This window comes from Saccopteryx bilineata, chromosome 4 (assembly GCF_036850765.1).
Source record: "Saccopteryx bilineata isolate mSacBil1 chromosome 4, mSacBil1_pri_phased_curated, whole genome shotgun sequence".
Taxonomy (NCBI): Eukaryota; Metazoa; Chordata; class Mammalia; order Chiroptera; family Emballonuridae; genus Saccopteryx; species Saccopteryx bilineata.
In genome coordinates this window covers 31,810,040-31,828,517 of record NC_089493.1, presented here as the reverse complement: position 1 = coordinate 31,828,517, position 18,478 = coordinate 31,810,040, and the positions used below count along the sequence as shown (strand labels likewise).

The following is an 18,478-nucleotide window of genomic DNA, read 5'->3' as shown; positions in this document are numbered from 1 at the left end:
AGGGTCGTGGGCTGTGGTGGAGACGGAGCCTGCACCGCTGTTTGTTGTTTGGTATTCCGGACAGGCAGCCACGTGCTGATCACCTAGCTTCCCATGGGCCGCCTGGGAGCGTGCCTCAGACAGAAGGCCACAGCCTCTACAGAAAAGTTCGCAGAAACTAGGGAAATGAACAGCTGTGCAGCCCAGTCTGTGGGGACAGAACAAGTGAGCTCCTATTTAGGCGCACTAGCATAAATTTCTGCCTCGTGCAGGCAGAAAAGTGGCCCTTTGCCTGTGCTGCCTAGCAGGCTGCCCTTGGCCTGTCTGGGTCAGCTCCTTTAGGGACATACATCTCTTTCCACACGAGACCTGGAGGTCCCAGCCACCTGGGCATGTCCCTTCCACCCCTGCCCCCAGTTCCTGCAAGGGCTTCAGACAGCCCAGTTAGGGCATCAGTCCCCCACTGTCTGCTGCCTTTGTTGGTCATTAAACAGTTGAATACCAACAATTTCATATCATTCAGCCTAATTGGAAGTTTTGGGCCAATCTGACATCTTTCTTCAGGGTTAGATGATAAGAACATTAAAGAAAATCAGTAATAGATTTTCCTTTTGCCTGATAAACATAACCTAAATCATTCTAAATTCTAACGCTCTGTGTACATTTGAAGTCTTCACCTTCCAAAGGATGTACCTGCTACTAACCACTCCCTCAAGGTCACGAAGCAGACTGACTTCCCCTTGAGCTTTGTACATCTTTTCTGCTACTTGAGGTAGGAGCAAGATCAATTTTGGTGCACACACAGAGAGAGGTATCTCAACAGTACCTTCTAGTGGATTCCCTGGATTTGTTAACTGGTTTACTCACAAGCACAAGAAAATATGTTTTTGTTACATGTACTTTTTTTTTTTTTAATTTTTCTGAAGCCAGAAACAAGGAGGCAGTCAGACAGACTCCTGCATGTGCCCGACTGGGGTCCACCCAGCACACCCAACAAGGGGCGTCGCTCTGCTGCGACCAGAGCCATTCTAGTGCCTGAGGCAGAGGCCACAGAGCCATCCTCAGCGTCCGGGCCATCCTCGCTCCAATGGAGCCTTGGCTGCGGAAGGGGAAGAGAGAGACAGAGAGGAAGGAGAGGGGGAGGGGTGGAGAAGCAGATGGGCGCTTCTCCTGTGTGCCCTGGCTGGGAATCGAACCCGGGATTCCTGCACGCCAGGCCGACGCTCTACCACTGAGCCAACCGGCCAGGGCCATACATGTACTTTTTTTTCTGCTAGGACTTTTAGCAACTTTTATTTTTTATTTATTTATTTTTACAGGGACAGAGAGTCAGAGACGGAGAGAAATGAGAAGCATCAATCATCAGTTTTTTGTTGCGAGACTTTAGTTGTTCATTGATTGCTTTCTCATATGTGCCTTGACCATGGGCCTTCAACAGACCAAGTAACCCCTTACTCGAGCCAGCGACCTTGGGTCCAAGCTGGTGAGCTTTTTGCTCAAACCAGATGAGCCCGCGCTCAAGCTGGCGACCTCGGGGTCTTGAACCTGGGTTCTCTGCATCCCAGTCTGACATTCTATCCACTGCGCCACCGCTGTTTTGGCAACTTTTAGAAAGCCCCTTAGAGTCAGCTTGCCTACCATTGTCTATGTAGATCTGCCACCTATAGACTACGGACACATTTTGAGTCAGGACCTAAGAGCAGCTGTCAGTTTCTAAGACACCTGCTCTCTTTTCTCCTCCCTGGAGCTCGCTTCAGCTTCCTTTCACGGCTGCGGTCAGTGCTGAGGCGCTGATTTATTCAGCCATGCTCATGTGTCCTCCCGACATACCTATTCCTTTCCAAGGAAGCTCACTTCCCTCTCTTCTTGTCATTTGTTTTCATTTCTTTTAGTAGCTGCAGAAAGTGGGGGCCCAGGCAGAATTCTCCGCCCCCCTATGGCAATGGAGGCATACTATGAAATGTAGGGCCAGAGTTTTCGGCTGAGCCAAGCATACTAGTTATGAACATTTCATGTACAGCCAGACTAATTTGAGTCCAAGCCCAGTTCTGCTCAACACGAGATGCATGTCCTTAGGTCAGTTACTTTAAAATTGGTGCTTCAAGTTTTTCATCTGTAAAATGGGAATGATAATGTATCTACCTCATAGAGATTTTGTGAGGGTTCACTTCTTAAGACCGTCATCTGTACAGTGTAAGTGCTTAGTACACATTAACTATCATTAGCTCTGCAATCACAGCATTAGCAAATTGTTCCCTTTGGCTATGTTTTGCTCACCCTGCAGGTTCTCTTCAAACAAGCAGATGTTCCTAGGAGGCACAGTCTGCCTTCTCTATTATTTTGCTGAGGACTCAGGAAGCCTCTAAGGTCCGCTGGGGCCTCCCTGTAGGGTATCCACGGGGAATAGAAAGGTGACAAAGCAGGAGAGCCCCCACTCTGTGTCCTCACTTCCTGATGCACAGTGAGATCTAGCGTGGACTGGTGGCCTGTTCCTCTGTGCAATGATGCGTGTCCAGAGTGGGGAGCGGACTTCTATAAACCCAGCTAACCCCACTGTTGATAGCGTCCATGCAGCTGTCTGTGGGCAGGAAAGGAGGCTGGGGCATTTTTAGAGCCTTCTTAGAGGCTGATTTGCTGAGGATGAAGTGATGCTACTGCACACCCACCTCTCTTCTTCCTGCTTCAATATCTGTTCTGACAGTGAGCACACCAGCCCTCTCCCACACTGGGCTTGTCCCAGACCCTCTCCCTCGTTCCCATGTGGCCACAGCAGAGATGGGGGCTCGTCCCAGATGTCCTGCCAGGTGCCACATCCTGCAGTACCGGAGCCCCCTACAATAGTGGTTCTCTCAAAGCCTCTCCCACTTGGTTCTGCTAAACATGTTACCACAGAATTTGGGTCTCACTAGGACAGAAAAACACCCACTTTCTCCCAAGAAAGATGTACAAAATTTAAACTATACTGTCATTTTATGCATCATTGAAGAAGTCTTAAAATTTCAAACATTATCATCAGATGTTAATTTTATTGCCAAACATTCAGTAAATAAGGTACTCCCTTCCCCTCCCCCCAGCCACAGACTACTACACATTCCTTTGGAATGGCTGTGGGACTGCTACACACAGACAACCACAGAGGGCTGCACAACCAGGGACACAACCACAGAGGGCTGCCATCCAAGCCTGGTGTGTCCCCCATACCACCTGGCTGAAGTTCCACCTACCCCATTCCTTCTCTTACCACCCTTCCAAGTTCAAGGTAACAGTATCCACAAATTGAGTGCTATCTGCCAGCAACTGTGCTGCTTTCCAAGCATTAACTCATTTAACAACTCCCTACCAAGTAGAATTTATTGTCCCCATTTTACAGACAAAAGAAGGGCGTGTGGAATAGTAGGTAATATGAGTCAGGACACTTGTTCATTTGCCAAATGCTTTGCCTTAAAGGTGTAGCAGGTCCTGGCCAGTTGGCTCAGTGGTAGAGTGTTGGCCTGGAGTGGGGAAGTCCTGGGTTTGATTCCTGGTCAGGGCACACAGGAGAAGTGACCATCTGCTTCTCCACTCTTTCCCCCTCCTCCTTTTTTTTTTATTTTTAAGTGAGAGGCATGGAGGCAGAGAGACAGACTTCTGCATATGTCCCGACTAGGGTATATCCAGCAAGTCCCTCTATGGGGCGTGCTCTGCCCATCTGAATGGCTGCTCCATTGCTGAGAAACTGAGCTATTTTAGTGCTTGAGGTGAGGCCATGGAGCCATCCTCAGTGCCTGGGGCCAACTTGCTCGACCATTCGAGCCATGGCTGCAGGAGGGGAAGAGAGAGAGAAAGGGGAGGGGTAGGGGGAGAGAAGTAGATGGTCACTTCTCCTGTGTGCCCTGACTGAGAATCAAACCTGGGACATTCACATGCGGGGCCAATGCTCTACCACTAAGCCAACCAGCCAGGGCTCCCCCCTCCTCCTTTTCTTTCTCTCTCTTCTCCTCCTGAAGCCATGGCTCTATTGGTCAAGCAAGTTGGCCCCTGGCACTGAGGATGGCTCCATGGCCTGCCTCAGGCACTGAGATGGCTCAGTTGCCGAGCAATGGAGCAGCAGTCCCAGATGGGCAGAACATCGCCCTCTAGTGGGCCTGCCAGGTGGATCTGGTCAGGGCACATGTGGGAGTCTGTCTCTCTGCCTCCCTGCCTCTCACTTCACTAAAATAAAAATAAAATAAAGGTACAGTAACCACATGGACTGGATTTTCAAGGGGCAGCTCAATTTCTCCAGAGCTTACCCTTCCTAGAAGAATAAGGTAGCTACAGGTTCCTTCCTTCTGCAAGAATGGTGATGTTAGAATCAGTAGAAGTGTGTGCATGCATGTGCGCACTCAAATACAGTAGCTATAGTTCATCTTTCTGACTGTCATGTGAATTGTGCAAGTAAGTGTCTGACACAAACACATGCCATCAATACTGTACTAGTGGAGAGGGAGAAAGTCATGAACACTTCAAAATGGCAGCTAATTTAAAAATCACTTTGGACTAGGTTTTTGTGCTCATGTGGGAGGTGACACTATTTGAGGAAACACACTGCAAATCATTATCAGGGTTCCTCAGAAGACCACAGTCCCCTCCTATATCCTAACATTTGCTACCAACTCCACCCTCTGTCCCAGCCAAAGCAGCACCAAGGACAGTATGAAGGGCTGGGGAGGAGGGGGTGTCGGCGGGGAGGGCACAGGGCTGGGAGAGGGCACATGTGGAGAGCAATTCAGAGCTCTGTGGGACAGCACATATGTGAGCAGACAAGATACTCTTCTGCAAAGCATGTGATTGGGTGTAATACTGTAGGTGCTGCATCTGACACCCACGGCCAAATGTGTCACATATAAGCCTAAATATAATTTCTAGAACTGCAAGTTATTGGCTAGGTCCCTGAAAGCCCTTATCCAGCCTCTGTCAAGAAATTCCAAGTGTCCTTATGTTCCTCTGCCAAACGTGGCCAGGGTGAAGATGCAGTCATATGATGGGAAAAAGACAAGCCTTCCCAGCAACCTATGTGTCACCTCATTCATCTGAAAGTTTTAAGAAGTGGAATATTCTAGATCACTAAACTTTCTCATTGATTTAGTAGGGGTCAGAAATCTTTTTCTGTTGGGACTTTAAAACTGGAAATACTTCTGAAATGCTGTTTCTTGTCTCAGCAAGAGTGGTTGACCGACGGAGCTGGTCCTGTCTTAGTGATCTGGGACCTGCACAGCCTGAGGCACGGTTCCCTAGGTCCATGGTCTTTATTTATGCCGCCTCTGTTAACAGCAACACAGAGTAATGCCCTTGAAGGTAATTAATCTCTCTTTTTACTGTAATTTAAGTACATGGCCTTATGAATTTGACCTGATTAATCAAGTCTCCTCCGAGGGAAAGAGAACAACGTCTTCGATGATGGTTGGTTGGCAGATGGAGTGTCCTCAGGAAACTGAAAATGCTTGAAATTAGTTCTTGAAGAACCACCAGGTGTGCCTGTGAATGGATACCAGGCTGGGAAGGTAGTTAAGCCCAGAGGGGAAACAAATGTGTCTGCTCATGACATTGAAGCATAAATGGTTCCCAAGGTCAATGATCAGAGAGACTGTTTCCCTAGCAACAAGAGTAGTATTGCTGGCACATAGCAGGTACTCAGTACAAATATGTTGAATGAATGGAGGCCTGTCTACTTGATCTATTTTATACAGATTTACCCTGGTCACCATTCATTTGTCCATCATCCATCCATCTTTCTTTTTCTCTGTCCAGTATTTATGTGCTTACCTTGTGTGAAGTGCTAAACTGTGGGCTACAGGAGAATTAATGGTAAACAAGATATAGCCCCTTATAAAGAGTCAGTCAACCCTGTGTTTCAATAGACTTTTAAAAGGTGGGGAATAAGTGGTGGGTGTTACAAAATGGCATGAACACAGCTGCATTCTCACATGCCCTTTAACCCACAGACTCTTCGCCTTTGGCAAATCCTGCTTACTGCTTCCACTGAAGACTTACAGTCCGTGTGCTTCTGAAGGAAGATTTCCAACTTCCTTTCCAGATGTGGTGTAAGCATCTGTCACTGCCTGTGCAGGACACTGGACTAGCTTAACAGGTAACTCCACCAGAAACAATGTTCTGCTTGTTTCCTTGGTAATGAACCAAACTGAAGCTTCTTCCAACACTTTCCATTCCTCCTCACCTCATTTCAAAGGATGTTCTAAGACGGCCAATGTGAAGGTCTTGGGCCATTTCCAGGCTGCCATTTCCTGGATGGTAAGAACTTCCAGCACGGTGCTCTAGTCTAAGGCAAATTCTGGGCATTGGTTTGAATGTTCACATCAGGAGAAGCAAGGCATTCTCACCGTCATCTCCACCACACCTACACCTCCAATTTTCTCTTGCTGTATTTAAGGATAAGAAACACTTCTCCTCTCTGGCATCATTTTAAAGAGAAGACTATAAATAAAGGGCCCAACAGAGAGTCTTGGAAATTGTTCCTCCTCAAAGAGCAACATGACCACTTTTCCTAGTATATAAAGATGGGTCTATATAGAGGATGGTCTAAAATTTGGGAGAACCATTCTTTACTATTACTAGGCTTGGCTTCTATGTTTGCTTTAATTCAACTTAGCTATATGGGTTTTGTTTTTTTTTTAAGAATCCAAAAGTTTCTTCCTTTGTATAGTACTTTTCTCTAAGTGCAAAATTCTCATTTGGTGACATATAGACTTGGGCCTTTGCATCACATGACCTGCAGTGTGCTTTTTGAGACTATTCCTTTCTGCACTAGGTCACAACAGGACAGTACACTCTCTAGGCATAGCAGTCACATGATCCTCTCTCTTTATAGTGACAGCACCTGCAGTTCCAAAGTCATAGCACAGAGAGCACCACTTTGATCCTCATAGTGTTTGTGAGAGAAGAGGGCAGATATACTCACCTTGGCACAGAAAGGTGATCTACACGGTCACTCAGAGAGTCGGAAAACAAACTGAATAAAGGGTGAAGTAAGATCCCCTCTGTATCTTTCAGTGTTTTATAAAAACACTACACACACACACACACACACACACACACAAAACCCAAAACAGATTGTGTCCTCATCTGAATGCACCTACTTTAGAAGTAAGTAGTTTTAGGTAGAACTTCCTGTTAAGGTTTCTAAAGCCCTCTAGCAAATCAGGAACCACAAGTAATAACCAGTATCACATTAACATTTTAGTTACATGCCTCTGACTCACAGACAATGCCAATTATTATAGCTCACTGACATCCTGGTTACTGACAAGAAGAAAATTTGAGGGAAAATTTAGCCACTCAAGAAATAAATCTTGGCACAGCTTCTTTCCTGGTTTCATCACATCCTAAATATAACACCTAAGCACCATTCTTTCTACACAATACTCTTGGTACCTGTTGGCACACGGTTGGGGGGGAGGGGTACTGATGAAGTATGTGTGTGTGTGATACCAGACATTTTAGGGACAATTCTGCCCAGCAGAATATACATGAAATATGCCTAACATAGTAGTTCTCTACCCTGATTTTTATTTTTTGGTAATTCTTATTTCCTGACCCTGATTTAATGTAAAAGTAATGTTTTACTTCCCACTTTCCCTGATGAAGGCAGAGTCAGTGGGTAGGTACTGCTGGGGGCTGATTTTGGCTTCATGGAAGGGAAGTATTCCAGGGGTTAAGTTGCCTAAAGATAACTGAACAGGACTTTTGGGACCAGGGAGTGGCCTGGTCTTACCAATATTTTCCCCCAGAGGCTAAATGACCATATGTCCATGATGCACTGTTCCTTCCAATGTTAGGACTCCATAATTCCAGAAACAAACTAAGCCAACAGCAGCCCTCCTGCCTCCCAACTTCAGGTCAAGAAAGGCACAAAGACGACCAAACAAATACTACTGAGGTGGTGCTTTGGATCCGGGAGACCTTGAGGTACCAGGAGAAGAGTACTAATGGCCCGATCTGGCCAATGCAGGCGAGGTACAGAGAGACCCATTCGATACTTTCAGTCATAGGAGAGACGGAATGTAGAGGGGGAGGAGGGGAGGAGAAGATACACTGCCAACAACCGTGAGCACAACTATCAACAGCAAAGAGGCAATTCTAGCTCTGCGGCTGCCAGTCAATTGCCCTCAGAGCCATCGAGATGATTCCTTCACAGAGGGAATAATACTAACTACAGTCCAAACTCCCTGGGGCCCCCACCTTGGGACTGCTTCCAGGGCTGGAGATTTAGGCAGGATTGGCCTGGGCAGGCACATAAGGTAGCTCTGCTTCTTAAGGCATGGCTGCTCTCTGTGAGGAGTGAGCTCCCCACTGGGAGGTGGGCATCAGACATTTCCTCCCCTAAAACTACCCTGCAAGAACGCTTCATCAGGTTTAACACTGCTACCTAACGAGCCCGCCTCCCCCCAGGGGCTGAGGGCTTCCACTAAAGCTAAACAGCATGACCAAATCAACTGATTTTTGTGTGTGTCACTTGGGAGAATAAAGAGAAAAAAAAAAGACACAAATTGATCATTATTTGCAGGTGATTGTCTAACTAGAAAACCTAGGGGAACCTATGAAAAACCTATCAGGGCTAAGACCAGAATTTGCTCAAGTGGCAGGATAAAGGTCAAGCATACAAAAATCACTAGCTTTTCAGGTCACTTGGGTGTGGCCTAACACCTTCGAAGTGCTGTGCTTTTCTGGGAGGCCTCTGAGCTTTGTGAAACTTGTCATGTTTTAAAAGATGGAGGTGAGCCAGAAAGATGCCTCCTCAACTGCATTAAGGGCAGTGGTCTCAGACACCAATATGTGAAAGAGCCCCAGGCGACTACTGCAGAATGGAGCAATCACCCCTGCACTCTCTCCTAGGGGGCCCTCCCCCCAGTCCGGACCCAGCGTCTGTCTCCCAGCTCCATTCCAACTCAAGAGACACACAGGGACGCTTAGCAAAAGCCGGTGCGGGAGCGACCACGGGTGGGTATGGTTAAAGATTGTGCTGTGTCATTTCCATACGAAGTTAGTTTTTAAAAACAAAGGCGGAAAACTGACAGGCCTGCCGTCTTGGTCCTCTTACTGCCTCACTGGTCAGAAGCTTCGAGAGGTGCGCGTGCTGCGTGCGCCCCAAAGGGGGCCTCCCAATGTCTGGTCAACGTGGCCAAAGGAAGCCCCACAGTGTGGCCCTCGCAGGACGGCGGTCATTTGCGGTCCAGGCTGGCGTGTAGCTGGGCCTCCCGCACCATGCGGTCGAAGGAGCGCGTATTGGTTTCCTCGCGCACCTTTTCCCGCACGTGGAAGGAAGCCCGGGCTGTGGAGCGAGCGCTCTCCAGCGCGCTCCGCCGATCCCGCGACAGCTGCTCGCTGCGCTCCAGCTTGCGCCCGATGGCTTGGAGCAGCTCCCGCCGGCGGCAGTCTTCGTCCTTCTCCACCTTCTCCTTTTTGGCGCGCTGGGCTCGCTCTTTTTCCAACCGGCTCTGGCCCACGCGCCGCGCCTTCTGTTGCACCGCCTCCTCCGCCACTTGCGTCGCGTGTTGCAGCCGCCGCTCCCCTGCCCGGGCCAGCGCCTCCAGGTGCGCCTGATGCTCGCGCTCTTTGCGCTCGGCCGCCTCCTTGGCCCGCCGGCCCTGCAGCTCCTCCCTCCGGGCCCGCTCCCGCAGCTCCCGGGTGCGCTGCTCCACCAAGTGCTCGTAGTTCTCCTGAGCGCGACCCAAGCTGGCCTCCAGGGAGCTCCGGAGGCCCTCGCGCTGCTCGCGTTCCAGGCGGGCCCGGTCTTGAAGCAGCGCCTGCTGGCGCACCTGTTCGGCCCGGCTCAGCTCCCGCTTCTCCCGCTGCAACTGGCCCTCCTGCCGTTGCTTGATACACGCCGCGCGCTGGGCGCGCTCCCTGCGGACCTGCTCGGCCCGTTCGCGCCCTTCCTGCAGGCCTTCCTGCCGCTGCTTCAGGTTCTGCTCCTGCTGCAGCTTGCGCAGCCGGTCCTCCCGGGCCGTGCGTTCCACTCGCTCCCGCCGCAGCAGGCTCTGGCGCTCAGTCAGTTCCCGCCGCCGTTCTTCGCTAAGCTCCCACTGCCGCTGCCGCCGCCGCGCTGCCTCGCGCTCCTCGCGGCCCCGGCGGCCGCGCCGCTCCTCCACCTGCGCGGCCCAGGCCCGACGGCCCCGCTCCAGGGCGCGATGCTTCTCGCGCTCCTCACGCTCCCGCCGCTGCTCGGCGTGCACGCGCTGCTGCTCCCATTGGCCGTGGGCCGCGGCGCGCTGCTCCAACAACAGGCGCTCCTCCTGATGCCGCGCCAGCATGAGCGCAGCGATTTTTCGGTCGCGCTCGGGAACCCCGCGCAGGCCCCGCTCGGCGCGCACTTGACGCACGATGCGCTCCACATGCTGAGCGGTCTGCGGTGAGTGGCTCAGATCGCCGAGGCTGAAGCTGCGGGCCGTGAGTGGCACTAGGGCGAGGGCAGACGGGCGGCCCAGACGGTTGGGAACAGAGGACAACGACCCCGCGGGGCAGCTGTTCCTAGCGGAGGCCCGCGGCGGCCAGCGCAGCTCCCGCAGGCTCTCCCCGCTGTAGGATGATGACGACGCACCGGACTCCGAACTGAGGGCGCCCTCACGCCGGCGGGACAGTGAGTCTAGTGAATGGCTCTTTCTACCCGCCCGCGAACCCGCGGGTGGAGGTTGGGGCCGGGCCGGGGACGGATTGGAGGATGCCTTGCGGGCCGCGCGCGGCGCGGGCGACGCCGGGAGGCTGGCGCTGCTGCAGCTGCTGCCGCCGCCGGCGCTGGGGGCCGAGGCCGCAGCGGCCGCGTGGCCCAGCGGCGTGAAGAGGCGCCGCTTCTCCTCCCGCACGATGCGCTCGCGCTCGGCCCGGCACTGCTGCAGCTTGGCGCGCCGCTCCTCCTCGTAGGCCTCGTACAGGCCGGTGGCCACCCGCATGGAGCGGCCCGGGGCCTCGCGCACCAGGTCGGCCAGGGCCCGCGGCAGCAGCTCCACTGGTTTGACGGCGCAGCGGGCGCAGGCCTCGAGCGAGCGAGGGCTGGTCAGCACGTAGCGGCTGCCCTCGGCTTCTGGACAGTCGAAGTTGAAGAGATCGAGGTGCAGCAGCGGGGACTGCTCCCGCCGCTCGCCTTCTGTCGCACATGGAACGTCCGCTTTGCGGGGCACCGCTGCGGAGGCCGAAGCCGAAGGAGCCGCGGGCTGCTGGGCGCCCTGGGCGTCAGGGGTGGGCACGGACGCGGCGGCTCCGTTTCCTCCTGAGCCTGCAGGCTCGGCTTCCGCCTTCTCCTCTTCAGGTACGGGGTCCACCATGGCTGAAACGTGTCCTTTTGTGGAGTCTCTGCGGATGACAAGGGAGGGACATCGCGGAATACATATAAGGACAGTTCCCTCCTCCCCATTCAGTTCCACCCTGTCCCAAATTAATCCGCTTTGGGATTAGGCTTAGAGGCTCGATGGGACGTAAATTAAATCATAATTCAGATTCTCTGAAAACCTAGGCAGGCAGGTGGGGGAGGGGGGTCGGTACTGGTGCAGAGAGAGCAGCCTCAATCTCCTTGAGCCCCGGAGTGCACGGCAGAGGCCGTGACCAAGCTCCCTAGGGCGTCTGGCCCGTTAGATGCACCTCCTTGGGGCAAGTTAAGATGAAAAAATCGAGGTGCGGACTAGGGAGGCGCTGGAGGGTTCCCGGGAGGATTAGCCTATTTGTTTGTAGCTTAGGCGGGCAACCGGGGATGCAGCTTTGCAGGAACAAAAAGGGAACAGGCCTTTTCATCCCCCACAGTGCATTGCTGCGAGGACCCCATTCGCCTAGGAAAGAAGTTACGGTTGATTTCTCCTTGCCAAAAGAGACCAGGCATGGGGCCCAGGGGTGATGGGAGGGCTGATAGAAATGCCTCAAACCTAAAAGGCCTCTCCCGGAGGGGTGATCGATCTTTCTCCTGCTTCTTGGGTAGAGAGCTTGGTAGGAGCTGTGCCTGGCCTTCCTCTTCCGCGAACCCCCTCCCTTTTTTTTTTGCCGGGGATGGAGAAGGCGCCTAGGTCCTCCCAGTTACACTCGACCTTCTCCAAGTCTGATATGCTAACGGCAGCATCCACCCCAGTCTAGGCTCGGACACCTGCCCCCAGATGCCCCTCGAGTTCTCCCTCCAAACCGTACCCCAGGTGAATCCCTGGGACTCATCTAGTCCGGCTGCTCCAGGTCCCCAGGCCGATTCACTTACCGCAGGTCCCGGGCTCAGGCCCCGCGCGGAGGGCTTTTGTTAGCAGCTCGCGGCTTTCCCTAGCTCCTCTTCAGTCCCCGCGCCGGCGGGATCGGGTTACTGCCCGCTGCAGCCGAGATAGAAGCTCCAGCTGCCACCGCAGCCACCTCCAGCGTCTCTCCATGGGGCCCGCACACACCCCACACGCTACCTACAAGCGGGAGGGGGAGTGCAACAAGGTTTCCTTAAAATAACGCGGCTCGGCTTCCTTTCCTCTCACTGATTTTTTAAAAAGGAAGCGGTTCTATCGCTGCTGCACCCACTGCCGCCTCTCCAGCCAAGAAGTACCGCAGGTCTTTCCATACCCCCCGGCGCCTCCTGGTGGACACTGAGGGGTATTCATTTGCTTAGAAGGTGAAGAAGAAAAATTTAATACAGTATATATATATACATATAAAAAATAGATTTGTATATTACATATTTCTTTTGATGTTTTAACTGGGTAAAGTTAAGGAATAAACTTTTTTCCTCGAGGGTATCCTTGAGAAACAAACTTGACAGTGAATAATGGGATGGAAATATGGTTCCTGATCCAAACTATGATGTTATTTTTAAAGAAAAAGTAAAAACAGTCAGCCTGACCTATGGTGGCACCGTGGATAGAGCGTCGACCTAGGACGCTGAGGTCTCACGTTCGAAACCCCGAGGTCGCCGGCTTGAGCGCAGGCTCACCATCCTGAGAGCGGGTCACTGGCTTGAGCCCAAGGTTGCTGGCTTGAGCAAGGGGTAATTACTTCTCATAAGTGCCTTGACGGGTGGGGGGGGCTCCAGTTAATAAATTATTATCTCACTAATTAAATAACTAGTAAACAACTAAAGTGCCACGACTACAAGTTGATGCTTCTCATCTCTCTCTCTCTCTCTCTCTCTCTCTCTCTCAAGAGAAAGAAAGAAAGTAAAACTAAAACATTCAGATAGGTTTGAGGCAAGCATACGATGTGTGGACTAGTGTTTGATGAGACATTTTAGGACTTCCTGGTCCAAGATAACAAAACTAAAACCAGTTAGTGCCATTTAGTGAGTATTATTTGAGGCACTTCCTCCTTACCTCCCCCCATTTTTTTTTTTTTTTTGTATTTTTCTGAAGCTGGAAACGGGGAGAGACAGTCAGACAGACTCCCGCATGCGCCCGACCGGGATCCACCCGGCACGCCCACCAGGGGCGACGCTCTGCCCACCAGGGGGCGATGCTCTGCCGTGACCAGAGCCACTCTAGCGCCTGGGGCAGAGGCCAAGGAGCCATCCCCAGCGCCCGGGCCATCTTTGCTCCAATGGAGCCTTGGTTGCGGGAGGGGAAGAGAGAGACAGAGAGGAAGGAGGGGGAGGGGTGGAGAAGCAAATGGGCGCTTCTCCTATGTGCCCTGGCCGGGAATCGAACCTGGGTCCCCCGCACGCCAGGCCGACGCTCTACCGCTGAGCCAACCGGCCAGGGCCCCTGCCCCATTTTGAGTGATGGTGGCCATAGGAGACAGGTGGGAGGAGTACTTGAGGGAGGGGCAGGAGCAGGAGCGTGGCTGAGAGATAACATGAGCGAGCATGGTGAACTACATTGTTAATAACCTTGACATTGTCAGGCAGTGAGGAGCAAGTGAATGGCTCAAAGCAGGGAAATGACATGATTTGATTTATATTTTAGGAACACAACTCTAGCAACAGTGGACTGAAGGCTTTCAGAGGGCCAGAAGGAGGCAGGAAGCCCATTTAGCTGGACACTGCAGTCACCCGAAGCAGGAATGATTGGGACCTGAAGGGGAACAACAGTAGGAGCAGCCTGGTGAGAGGTGGGGGCAGAGATTCCTAAGTAGAGAGTAAAGCAGTGCTCAGAGATAGCTTGGTTTGGGGTGTGAGGAGCAGTGAGGGGTCAGGGATGACTTCCAGGAGCAATGAGGTGGTGGGTGTACTTGCAGAGAGTGTGGATTCAAGCGGGAGGATTTGGAGGTTGGTGTGGAGGGCCAGGGAAGGATGGGCTCCTTTTGGACACCTGACTTGGAGGTGTTGCTGCTCAGCAGGTGGCTGGGTAAGCTGTCTCAGAGGTCTGGACTGGAACTAAAGTTTAGGGCATCGTCACCATGTTTGAGATTTTTAAAACCAACAGTGTGAGTGATATTACCCAGGGAGGGCAGGTGGAGCAATAGGGACGAGGGCATTGATGAGATTGCTAAGGGACAAGGAATCCGTTAAAGGGACCAATAAGGACAGACAGGAAAGCAGGGGCTTGTGGAGACTAATAGCAGAGCACTTCAGAAAGAGGGTATGTCCCAGTGTTAGGCTGCAGAGGTCAGAAGATTTTTGCCTGGAATCAAGTACCCACTGAAACTGGTGATGAGCGTCTTTGGTAACATCAGAAAAACAGCTGCAGTATTGTACTGGGGGCTGATGCCAAAGCACAGGAGGTTGAGGTGCAATGGAAGCTGAGAAAGTGAGAGTTACTGATTCTTGACATTTGGATGAGACTGTTCAAGACTGTGAAGGGTTTGAGGTTTTACACTACTTCCATGCGAGCAGGGTCATAGATGCTGGCAGAAGATAGGGGACATTTGGATCAGAAACAAAGAACTTTGTTACTTGAGGTACAGCTGGCAACATGAGGTTAATGTTTTTGTTGGTTGACCTTGCTCCTCAAGTCTCATGGAGTAATGAAGGGGTGGGCTCAGATACATACTGCACATACAGTCGGTATGTGTTGCAGCTGAACGACCTTAAGTTAGTAAACCCTTATCCTTTCAAGGGGGCTACTAGCAAACCTGTTTGACCTTTTCCCCAGAGGGAGGCTTGGGAGTTAGACACTAATCATTTAAATGCCAGTTCAGCCAGGCTGTGTGATTTGAGGCAGGTTTCTTAGCCCCTCAGAGCCTCAACTGCCTCAAAAGAGAAATGCATAGAATAGACTAGGGGTTGGGAACCTGTGGCTCGTGAGCCAGATGTGGCTCTTTTGATGGCTGCATCTGGCTCGCAGACAAATCTTTAATAAAAATAATAAATGGCCTGACCTGTGGTGGTGCAGTGGATCGAGTGTCGACCTGGAAATGCTGAGGTCGCCGGTTTGAAACCCTGGTCTTGCCTGGTCAAGGCATGTATGGGAGTTGATGCTTCTGGCTCCTCCCCCTTCTCTGTCTCTGTCTCTCTCTCCTCTCTCTCCTTCTCTGTCTCTCTCTCCTCTTTAAAAATGAATAAAATAAAAAATTTAAAAAAAATACTTAAAAAATAAAAATAATAATAACATTAAAAATATAAAACATTCTCATGTATTATAATCCATTCATTTCCTACCGCTCATGTTCATGGTTGCAGGTGGCTCGAGCCAATCACAGCTGTCCTCCGGGACAACACCAAATTTTTATTGGATAATGCCTAATGCACATGGGTCGTTGTATGGCTCTCATGGAATTACATTTTAAAATATGTGGTGTTCATGGCTCTCTCAGCCAAAAAGGTTCCCGACCCCTGGTATAGACAGAGATATACCCCTTGAGATAATAATTTATTAAGTACCCTGTTAGATCCTTGAATGTACAGTAATAGCCCACTGTTAGTGTGGGCTGCTGTAACAAATTATCATGCACTGAGTGGCTTAAACAACAATTTCTTTTTCATAGTTCTGGGGACTGGGAAATCCAAGATCAAGGGGCTGGCGGATCTGATGTCTGGTGAGGGTGCACTTTCTGGTTGTATTCCTACATGGAGGAAACCAGAGAGAGAGAGCAAGTGCTCATTTATCTTGTTTTATAAGGACACTAATGCATTATGAGGGCTCCATCCTCATGATCTAATCACCTCCCAAAGGTCCCACGTCCAAATACCATTACATTGGGGGTTAGGGTTACAACATACGAATTTGGCAGGGGGATGTCACATTCAGTCTATAGCACTCACTTATTTTGGACAGAAAACCTTATACAGTGTAGACATTATTACTTAAATTCCTTCTAATCAGTCCCTATCACCCGTCTCAACTCTGTATATGTGTGTTTATTCTCTTTAGTACAATTCTATTCACCAAATAGAGATTATTCGCTCCAAAGTTCTAAATCAGGAGCTGGTAAACTGGTCTGTGGGCTGCATCCATTGGCTGTATTGTAAATCAATTTTTATTGGAATACAGCCATGCTTATTTGTTTACATATTGTCTACACTGCTTGCTTTTCATGAAACAATGGCAAAATTGAATGGGTTTGGCAAAGATTGTAGGACTCCTAAAGCTTAAAACATTTATTATAAAGTTTTTTTTTATTATTTTATTTATTTATTTATTTATTTATTTATTTTTTACAGAGACAGAGAGAGAGTCAGAGAGAGGGATAGACAAGGACAGACAGACAGGAACGAAGAGAGATGAGAAGCATCAATCATTAGTTTTTCTTTTTTTTTTCTCTTTATTCATTTTTAGAGAGGAGAGAGAGAGGGAGAGAGAGAGACAGAGAGAGAGAAGGGGGGAGGAGCTGGAAGCATCAACTCCTATATGTGCCTTGACCAGGAAAGCCCAGGGTTTCGAACCGGCGACCTCAGCATTTCCAGGTTGACGCGTTATCCACTGCACCACCACAGGTCAGGCCAATCATTAGTTTTTCATTGCGCGTTGCAACACCTTAGTTGTTCATTGATTGCTTTCTCATATGTGCCTTGACCATGGGCCTTCAGCAGACCAAGTAACCCTTTGCTGGAGCCAGCGACCTTGGGTTCAAGCTGGTGGGCTTTTTGCTCAAACCAGATGAGCCGGCGCTCAAGCTGGCGACCTCAGGGTCTCGAACCTGGGTCCTCTGCATCCCAGTCCGACGCTCTATCTACTGTGCCACCGCCTGGTCAGGCTATTATAAGGCTTTTTACAGGAAAATATTACCAATACCTGTTTTAATGATTGATAACAGTTTGTGGCAGTTATCAGCTTATTGCCTTGCTCCTCCAAATTCAGTCTTCACTACATACTCTGGGATACTGGACTGGATGCATTTTCGCACGATGCTGAAGTTAGCCAGTAGAGGGTGCTGGAGGGATGTTGCAGAAAAAAGGTGCTTCTCTTTCTGGTTCCTGTGTGCTCCTGCTGCATGATGAGTGGTACAAGAGTGTGGGGACATCCTATGGCTTCCTGTTCCAGCTGGGTGCCTGGAGCTGTCTCTTGGGGACCTTGCAGCACAGGTCCAGGCCTGGTAAGCACCTTCCCGACTGAGCCTTCCTGAGGCAGACACCCAGACACCCAGCAGCTCTAAGCCTTGTGCCTTGACTCCCTCTTACCAGCCTCATTCCATGCTTGAAGGTTATTTCCTGCTTGCCTGGCAATTATGAAGCAGCTATGCCCCAGACAAAATTCCGCGCTGCCCCTAAGGGCTACAGTCATACCTTCTCCACTGACGTCCGAACCTGGACCTTTTAGAAGGTGCTTCTCTTCCCGGTTGTCTTTCCTCAATTTCTCTCTCTCAGCCTTAGGGAACCCTTGAGAGTTCTCTTTATATTTACTTTTGGTTTACAGTTTAAAGCCTCTTAATATTAAGCTCCTTGTGCTTAAATTACTATATGGTTTCTGTCTCCTGGTTAGACTCAGAATAATACACAGCATAAACTGCAACCATCCCCAATTCTTTTTATTTATTAAAATGACTTTACTTATTGATTTTAGAGAGAGAGGAGAGAGAGAGATAGGCAGGGGATATGAGCAGGAAGCATCAACTCATAGTTGCTTCTTGTATGTTCCTTGACTGGGCAAGCCCAGGGTTTCAAACAGGCAACCTCAGCATTCTAGGTCAACGCTGTATCCACTGCGCCACCACAGGTCAGATACCATTCCTAATTCTTGAGACTAAAGCCTTCAGGAGAAATTTGAGACACAAACCAGCAGGTAAAAGTAATTGTTTAAAAATAAAGGATTTTATTTCAGACTTGATTGAAGTTAAAAACTACAAAAAAAAAAAAAAAAAAAGGAAGAAAAATCACCCAAAGACCACCAACTTGGTGTACGTGGCAGGGACTCGTAAGCTGCAGGAGGACCATCCATGTCTGTTTCTGCTCACAACTGTGCAGGGCCTGGTACATAGTAGGCGCCTCCTGCTGAGTGCACCAGTGAGGTGGAATGGAGTCTAAGAAGTGCTACTTTCCCAGCATGTGCACCATGAAACTGGCCTTGTCGAATACCCTGAACCATTAAGCCACTCTGAGGAATCTTCACTTAGGCTTGTTTTGCAGGTGATGCTCATGTTTGAGAACTGTCCTGTGGGACACGGGACCCCAGCCTGCACTAAGCCGTGGAGGTGTATCAGCAAG

General features: G+C 50.4%; 1 protein-coding gene across 1 annotated transcript; it reads right to left on the bottom strand.

Moving 5' to 3' along the window:
• Positions 1 to 7,388: 7,388 nt before the first annotated feature.
• On the bottom strand, positions 7,389 to 12,472 carry CCDC177 (coiled-coil domain containing 177). The gene is made up of 2 exons (XM_066276970.1): positions 12,188 to 12,472; positions 7,389 to 11,304 (listed from the first exon to the last, which is right to left on the bottom strand). The coding sequence occupies exon 2, from the start codon at positions 11,274 to 11,276 to the stop codon at positions 9,177 to 9,179; it is 2,100 nt and encodes a 699-aa protein (XP_066133067.1). The 5' UTR covers positions 11,277 to 11,304; positions 12,188 to 12,472; the 3' UTR covers positions 7,389 to 9,176.
• Positions 12,473 to 18,478: the final 6,006 nt, after the last annotated feature.